General features: G+C 38.3%; 1 protein-coding gene across 13 annotated transcripts in view; it reads left to right on the top strand.

Annotated features, from left to right (window-relative positions):
- Positions 1 to 717: 717 nt before the first annotated feature.
- CFH (complement factor H) overlaps positions 718 to 9,399 on the top strand; it is a 1,589,177-nt gene continuing 1,580,495 nt past the window's right edge. For 6 of the 13 annotated variants that reach the window (XM_040407279.1, XM_040407277.1, XM_040407276.1 and 3 more), the window contains exon 1: positions 721 to 885. In XM_040407279.1, coding sequence (XP_040263213.1) covers positions 813 to 885 — 73 coding nt within the window. In that variant the 5' untranslated portion in view covers positions 721 to 812. Of the gene's footprint in view, positions 886 to 9,399 lie in introns of all 13 variants that reach the window. The other 7 variants (XM_040407275.1, XM_040407278.1, XM_040407284.1 and 4 more) reach the window with 4 other exon arrangements.

The raw sequence follows: 9,399 nt of genomic DNA, 5'->3' as shown, positions 1-9,399 counted from the left end.
GTAAAGTTAAAACCATCTATTTAAATATAGAAATTAGGAAATGATGTGGGAGATATATCAAACCTGCTTGAAAAGAAAAGTAACAGAGTCGTTTATAGCAAAATATTAGTGTCTTTCATTTTCAAAATCACTTCTGAAAAATAAGAGCTGGAATCTGATGGCTAGGAGCATCTGCTCCACTTTTGCCTTGTACTTGTTTTGATAAATCTTTATTGTATCTATTCATATAAAACTACTGTAAAATAAAAATGTAATTTACATCCCAAAGCTTTCCATTTATAAAGAATGATATCAAGCTATCCTTACTTCTTGATTGTAAATTATTTGTCTTCTGCTTCATTTACACAGCCATTTAAAAATCATAATAGAATCTGAGATTTTAACACTAAACTTTTTTTCACCTGGACAAAAGCATGTGTCGCAATGATTCTACAGAAATGAGTCAGAAGAGACTTGCTGTTTTTTCTGTCAAATTATCATTAAGTAAAGTTTGATTTAAGCAATTGTTTACCTTGCTGTCCAAACAAGAGATTGGACCTTCAATGGAAGGCTTTATTTTTTTATTTTTTTTGCATGTCTAATATTCAAAGCTTATGTGCAAATTCCTCATAGGGAGAAACGTTAGATCTTTAATCCTCACTCCTCCCCTTCTCTGCATTCCTTTACTGATTTCGAAACTATTCAAGTAAGAGGGGGGAGTTAATTCTGGATTAAAAACAAGTCCAGTGTGCGAGTAGTCTCACTTTGGGAGAAGCTGAGACAGAAGAAGCAATCTGCCTGAAGGACAAATGCCCAGTTAATGTTTATATAAAATGTCTTTACTTGGATATGTACTTCTGCTTACAGCTGCCTTATGCTGTACTGCAGCACCAGCAGCGCCTGACGGTAAGAGACCAATGTCCGCTAAAGGTTTAAAAAAAGAATGTTCTTGTTCTAATATATATATATGTATATATACTTTTACTAATTTTATACCTACTATTCAAGGTAATAGAGACACTGAAACAAATTATGCAGTGAAAAAGGTGACTAGTATAACAGTACTGCCCATTTATGTACATTTGAGGCACAATTCATTAATTAATTTGAACTGTTCACCTTTTAATTCAGTAATCTTTGATAAAATTGTTCAATGAGCTGTTTGCTATGATTTTACACAAAAAATATCCAAATGAATGGTATATGTTTCATTTAAAAAATGCTGACCATCAGGTTGGCTGTATTTTGCATGGGACTGTCTCTGATGAGGCAACTACTGTAACTGACTCACTTATGAAAAATCTTAGATAATACATACTCTTTGTGGAGTAACAAACTCCATTATGCTGCATGGACAACTTGTACATGGCTACAATTATATCTAAGCATACAATAGCTACATAAACAAGATACCAAACAATCTTTTTTTATATTTTTTATAATTAGTTGTTTTTATGGAATTGTTATCTAGTCAAACTACTAAGATGTGCTATAAAAGTAAAGAATCAGAGGCAATTTAACATTTTGTAGCACTAAACTGATCTAAAGTATTTAGTGTTCCTTCAGTCAGTGTTCATTTCTAGTGTCCTGAAAAAAACAACTAATTTTAAAATGTAATGTGCATTTTACATTGTGCTGTTTATGGTGTTTTGGTGGCGCCTTTTTATTAAGTACAGTGTAGATCCACCACACTCAATTTCATAAAGTAAATTAGTAGTTTTCTATTCCAATACATACAGTATATAGATCAAAGATGAATGAATCAATTTGACCCATATTTTAAAAACAATTCTTATTAGGTACAATCAGAATTTCTTCCCATTCGTTTGAGTAGAATTTTGCCAGAGAGAAAGAGAGAGACTTTCCAGGCATTTAAAGCACTTTCGATTGCGGTAGATTCGACTCATGTTTGAATCAAACTTCTTTCCTGATTCTGACAAATTGGACAAAAATGAATTTTAGTAAATTCACTTTGAAATATAAGTATAGATAAAGTGATGCAGTATATCAATTTATTTATAGATAAGGCAATCCAAAATTTGGTTGGATGCTTCAGTCCACAGTGTACAGACTTTTTTTATTTAAAATTTTGTGTCATTTTACACTTGCAGTTAAACATAAAAAAATCATAAAAGCATTGGGGATCATTTACTAACAGATATACACCACTTTTTGAAGTATATCTGTTGCAGATTTTGGCGCAAAGGTTATTTGTGACGCAATCTGTGACTTTTTCCTGCTCACGCCAGGTCAAGAAAAAGGGAGTGTGGTGTGGGAGGGGAAGCGGGTGGGCCACCAGGCACGTCTCATTTATCATTTTCTACGCCTGTTTTAGGCATAGAAAATGGTCTAAATCTATGCCAGCAAAGAAGCTGGCGAAGATTTAGACAGGAGGTGGATACGCCAAAGTTATGTAGAGGCCGCCACCTGTACATTAATTCAGCGCATCCAAAGACAGCTAAAGGGGTATTAAGACTGGCGTCTAAAATTCTGGTCTTAATAAATGAGTCTCAATACTATCTAATACTAAGACTGTATGTTGCTACAGGCAACAAAAAGTTTTACAGTTTTGATATACGTGAGACCTTTAGTTTGTATATTCCCTCAAAGACTTTATAGCTAGTGAGAAAGTTAGGGACCTGGGTGCTGCTTCTTCTTAACTGGGTGATTAAACCATAATAGGTATTGAGCCAATTTGATATAATTGGCTAGGATATCCATATAGTAGTGAGTAGCGGACAGCTAGTTCTCTTTTGTTATGATGCAATATTTTTTTTTTCTATTTAAATCCGCTACCAGTTTGCACACAGTTACATATAAGCATATACATATATTTTTCACACAGACTACACATTATATCTCTCGTATAGTCATGAGAAAAAAGTACACCCTTGAATTTTATGGTTTTATGCATCAGGACATAATTAAAAACATCTGGTACTTAGAAGGTCTTAAAATTAGGTAAATCCAACCTCAGATGAACACCTAGCAGATTCCACCACTTCATTTATTTAACAAAACCAAGGCCAAAGAAAAGCCATATGTGAAAAACTAAGTACACCCCATGAATAAATATCTTGTAGGATCATCCTATGAAACAATAACGAAGTAATAGTTTTTTGTATGTTTTCTCTCACATTGTTCTGGAGAACATTTTGCCCATTCTTCTTTACAACATTGTTTCAGTTCATTGAGGTTTATGGGCACTTGTTTATGAACAGTTCTCTTAAGGTCTGGCCTCAGAATTTCGGTTGGGTTGAGGTATGGATTTTGATTGGACCATTGCAACACCTTCAGTCTTTTCTTTTTCATTTCTATTTTGTTGTACCTTTGCTGGTGTGCTTGGGATCATTGCCCTGTTGCATGACCCATTTTTGGCTATGCTTTTACTGCTGGATAAATGACCTCACATATAACTCTAGAATACTTTGGTATGCAGAGGAGTTCATGGTCTACTCAATCACTGCAAAACGCTCAAGTCCTGAGGCTGCAAAGTAAGCCCAAATAACCCCTCCACCACTGTGCTTGACAGTTGATATGAGGTGTTTTTGCTGATATGCTGTTTGGGTTTGCGTTTTGGCCAAGCATGGTTTCATCTGTTCAAAGAACATTATTCAAGGAATCTTGTGGTTTGTTCAGATGCAAATGTACAAACTTACACTGAGAAGATTGGCAATTGTCTTACACTGAGAAGATTGGCAATTGTCTTGAATGTTTTTCACTTTCTTACTGTACAATGATGGAAATGATTGAATTGTTTGGAAATGGCATTATACTTCTTCCCAAATTGCTTCTCTAAGAAAATTGCTGATGTCTTTGTTCCTTAGCATTGTGTTAGCACAAGCCTTAGGGTACCTTTACACAGACTGACAATTGAACACTACTTAGAGATGACCGGGCGGTGTAAATGCACCATCGATTGTGCAGCACAAATGATCATTGTTTCCCAGTGGCAGATCCTGCTAGATCATCGCTCCATGTAAAGGGACCATAAATGCTCCAGACCAGCAAACTGCCCAAATCTCTGCTTTAATATAGGTGATAACACTTCCTGATGATAAATTAATCTAGGCATTTGATCATCAGCACCTGGCTGCTACTTACCTTCTTAATTCTAGTAAGGGTGTACTTAATTTTTCATACAGAGCTGCTGCATTTTGGTCTTGGTTTTATTAAATAAGTAATGACATGGTGTAAATTTGTCATGCGTCATGTTCCTCTGAGGTTTTTTGTAATTTGTTAAAAAAAAAAAATACTCTGTTTATTATATGAATGCATAGGCTGGATTAGATGATGTATGCTTTGTACAGTACTGTGCACCACTTTTGTATGAGGGGAGGGTCTGGAGGTCCACTAAAGGATATATCTGATATATCTGTGGGTCAATCTGAGCCTAGATAAATCTGTAACACACAGTCATGGGAGAGGGACAGGCCTGACTGCAAAGGAGGCAGGTAAGGGATGGGGTTTGCACAAATGTATTCCAAATTGGGCAGTCGGTGGGAGTTACCTGGGCATTTTTGGTGTAGTCATGGATGTAGGGCTGTACAGTCCAGGGAGGCCCATGGGTCTGGATTAAGTTCCTGGGATTTGTTGCCAACTATGCTAACATGGACACAGAATAGATGGAGTGCAAGTTTTATTTGATCTTCTTACAAAATAAAAACATTTAATCAAAGTCTGAATATAATTGGGAATAATCATCACTTTTACCTCTAATAAAACCTTTGTTTAGTGAAAATATTTTTTGTTGTGGATACTCGCTTTGTCACCAGTGAGAAAAATTGGCATCTTTCAAAATCTATTGTTAGTATAAGCAAATAACATGACCATAACCTGGTGGACAATTGTGGAGTCAGAGCATACACACTGCTAAGAAAACTTGGCTGGTTTGTGTTTGTTTTTCTCTTTATCCAAACAATAAAGGTACTTTATGCATCTTTTCTCTCTATGCTTGTGACTTATGCAATAATTTCCGTGCTCTGTCCAAGGTGCTGAGACAGCTTTGACACAATCTACATGACCTCCCCTGAGGCTCTGTCAGTAGCGAGTAGGGATATCAGTACTGTACATCGTAGCTATACTGTATGTCATCAGTATTCCCCAGCGTATACCCCTGATTTATGGATCCAACATATGCCACTGTTTAGCCATACAGTATACTATAAAATGTATATAAAATATAATGTATGTAAAAAAAATTGCTTTAGTGGGATTGTTGCTCTTCTCATTAGTTTTTAATTGGAATATTGTGCATTGCTAGCATTCTTTAGCCATACACATTTACTTCTGAAAACGTCTGATGTACAAGGTTGAGCTTTTGGAAAGTTCAGCGCTAGTGTATGCACATAAACTTGAAGATTTCTGCTGCTCTTTAGAGGTAGCACACTCTTAATTGAATATTCACTGTACATTTGTCTTTCCAGCAGAATTGAGTTTGTTGTTTTTCAAAGCTCATGTATTGTGGCCCTATGTATCAATGGTTTCCATATATTGACAGGATAACTGGCTAAGAAATCTGAAGTCTGACTTAAACCTCCATCCCAACTGCGCAATGTCAATTTAAGCTGGGAGTTGTGTATTTAAATATGGTGCCCACTCACGAGTGCAGTGGGTGCCATAGCCGCTGGGTGTCTGCTGTTGCATACTAGTTTATGCAAGTGTAAGGGCTAGTATATGCAATTGATGTTAAAGTTGATCACACACACTTAACCCCTCAGAATGTGACTACGGCATCTGGGAGCTCAAAAGTCCATAACTAGGTGTGCAATGACTCCCCCCTAGTGGGGATCAGGGAAGCTGAATGGTATGTGCAGCAGCCTCAGTAATAATCCAAGGCTCACGATCGTGAAAACTCAGATCTGACAGTATATTCTAACACAGAGGCGTTCCCATGGTGATGGGGACGCTTCAAGTTAGAATATACTAAGAACTGTGTACATAACTGCCCCCTGCTGCCGCACCTGAGGGGTTAATTGTGCGGATCTTAGCCCCCTGTAAGAGATCGGGTGCAGCAGGGGCCATACCCCCCTCCCTCCCCAGTATTAAAATCATTGGTGGCCAGTGTGGCCCCCCCATCCCTCCCTCCCCAGTATTAAAATTATTGGTGGCCAGTGCACCCCTCCTATTAAAATCATTGGTGGTTAGTGCGTCCCCCCCCCCCTATTAAAATCATTGGTGTCCAGTGCGGCCTCCCCTCTCCCCCCCTAATTAAAATTATTGGTGGCTAGTGTGGCACCTGAGGGGTTAATTGTGTGGATCACAGCCCCCTGTAAGAGATCAGGTGCTGCCAGGCAGCAGGGGGCCGTTATGTCCACAGTTCTCAGTATATTCTAACTTGAAGCGTCCCCATCACTATGGGAATGCCTCTGTGTTAGAATATACTGTCGGATCTGAGTTTTCATGATCTAACTCAAATCCGATAGTATATTCTAACATAGAGGCGTTCCCATGGTGATGCTTCAAGTTAAAATATACCATCGGATTGGAGAAAACTCAGATCCGATGGTATATTAAATATTACCCGAACACCGAACCCGAACTTTTGCTGAAAGTTTCAGGTTCGGGTTTGGGTGCCGAACACCGTAAAGTTCGGTACGAACCCGAACTTTACAGTTCGGGTTCGCTCAACCCTATTAACAATTGCTTTCAGAAACTGAATATAAGAAGAATTGGCTCTAGTAAAGAGAAATTCTACATAAAGTTATATTTGGCAAGCCAGACAACTTTCGTGGTTTGTATGGATTCTCTCAATGCAGTGTTAACATCAGGAAAGGAGAAGAACTGTGATTCACCTAGCTGTGTCCTGTGAATACAGGAAAAAATCCCCTGAATGAACCTAACCACTGAATTAACTGTTACATCTGAGAAGAAAAGAAGAGAGAGAGCACATTATAGACAGAACTGTAGGAGATAAGATTAACTGCTCCTGGCAAATGACGCTCAGCTTAGTATGTTATGCTGAAGGCACAACAGCCTATAAGCGCGGTGGTATCAAAGCTCATAATAAGGTGCTGCAAACGGACCTCAACAGCTCCACAACCAGGCTAGAATTCACAGTAATTGGGGCAATAGGAAGAAGGACTCTTCCAGCGAATACTTAAAGGGACTCTGTCACCACTTTCTAACCCCCCCTTTTAAAAGTATTGTTATCTCCATGGCGCCCCTGTGATTACAAAGGTGTTGTTAGAAGATAAATTCGCCGTCTCCTTTTGATAAAAAGAGCTTTTATCTAACCTGTCAATCTTCTTGATAAGGTGCCCAGGGCGTTTCTGTTGGTCTCAAGCTGCCGCCCGCCGCCGTTGGTGCCCAGCTCCTCCCCTGATGCTTTCAGCGCCGCCTGAATGTAATGAAATACGCCTCCGGCTCTCGCTCAGTGCCCCCTCCTCCTTTTCAAAGATCCCGCGCGTGCGCACAGGCCTGTGCCTGATGCGCCCGTGCGGACATTTACAATCAGCCTCATTGAGCGAAGTGCGCGCATGCATTTCATTACATTCAGGCGGCGCTGAAAGCATCAGGGGAGGAGCTGGGCACCAACGGCGGCGGGCGGCAGCTTGAGACCAACAGAAACGCCCTGGGCACCTTATCAAGAAGATTGACAGGTTAGATAAAAGCTCTTTTTATCAAAAGGAGACGGCGAATTTATCTTCTAACAACACCTTTGTAATCACAGGGGCGCCATGGAGATAACAATACTTTTAAAAGGGTTAGAAAGTGGTGACAGAGTCCCTTTAAAGGGTTTCTACCACCAGAAATACCTTAAAGTAGCTGACTGACATTAGCGATACATAACAGTATGTTTTTGACATTTGTCCCTGCAGCCGTTTTTGTAAAATAACCACTTTTATAATATGCTAATGAGCCTCTAGGTTCTATGTGGGCGTAAAATCAGCACCTAGAGGCTCAGTCTACTCACCCTTTATCCCGCCCAGGTCCCCTGTTCTGCCCGCCCCACACCTCTTGATTAATGTCACTGTTCCCTGCATCGCAGACAAAATCCCGAGCCTGCGCCGTTCACTTCTGTATTCGGTGCAGCCGCAGTGAGTGAAGGCCGCTCTCCTGATGCCGGCTTCCTCACTGCGCCTGCGCCGACTACGTCACAGTGAGGAAGCCAGCATAATTTAGTGAAGCAGACCAAATTTAGAAATTTTAAAATGCAATTTTGGTAGTAAACATCAGCAGAAGCGGCAGATTTTTGATCAACATATTACATAATTACATAATATATAAACATACTACAAAGTGCATAAATAAATGTAACAATCTAAACATATGTATATATATATATATATATATATATATATATACACACACACACCAAACAATGTAAAAATGCCCATACATTTTTCCTGTGATAAAAAACAATTGGACTAACCCAACTTTCCTGAGTACAGAAACAAGATAAAGATTAATAAAAACCAAGCAAATCAATTCTAAGTAAAATTGTTCTATTCACCACGCAACAATGATTTTGATACTAAGAGAAAAACATGTCATATATACTAAAATGAGCGCGCTGATTCCAAATATGAACTCGGAATTTGCCTGACGTCTAGATTTTAACCCCTTAAGGACCCTTTGATTTTCCATTTTTGCGTTTTCGTTTTTCACTCCTCACATTCCAATAGTCCTAACTTTTTTATTTTTCCCTTCACATAGCCTTATGGGGGCTTATTTTTTGTGGGACAAGTTGTAGTTTCTAATGGCACCATTTACAGTTGCATACCATGTAGTAGGAAGCGGTAAAAAAATCCAAATGGTGTAGATTTGTGAAAAACGCAATTCTGCAAAAGTTTTTTTTTTTACACTGTACACTATGCGGTACAATTGACCTGTTATCTTCATTCTCCAGGTCAGTACAGTTACAACGATACCACATTTGCATAATTTTTCTTGCATTTTAATACTGAAAAAACAAACAAATTAAAACCTTTTTAAAATTAAAATATATTTTTTTATAACCATATTCTAACCCCTATAACTTTTTTCTACTTATGTGTACGGGGCTGTGTGAGGGCTTATTTTTTGCGGGACAATCTGTTCTTTTCAGTGATACCAATTTGAAGTGTTTGCAACTTTTTGATCACTTTTTATAAAAAAAATTATTGGGTAGTTGAAGTCACAAAAAATGGCAAATTGGCTGATTTAATTTTTTTCCCCATTATCCCATTTGCCGTCATTAATATTGTTATATTTTAATAGTATGGGCATTTTCGCATGAGGCGATGCCCATGATGTTTATTTTTTTTATTGTTCAAGTATTTTTATTACTTTTTTTAAGTCACCTTGGGTGACAATAACTGGCAATCATTAGATTGTCTATTGTGTTCATTGATGTCACCATTGAACACTGCATTTTCACTATACCAATACAATGCTGTCGCCTACTGGCCTGTATTGGTATAGTCATCTAATAGTCAC

Source organism: Bufo bufo, chromosome 9, assembly GCF_905171765.1.
Source record: "Bufo bufo chromosome 9, aBufBuf1.1, whole genome shotgun sequence".
In the NCBI taxonomy this organism is placed as follows: domain Eukaryota; kingdom Metazoa; phylum Chordata; class Amphibia; order Anura; family Bufonidae; genus Bufo; species Bufo bufo.
The sequence above is the reverse complement of the archived record's forward strand: the minus strand, read 5'-3'. Positions and strand labels throughout refer to the sequence as shown.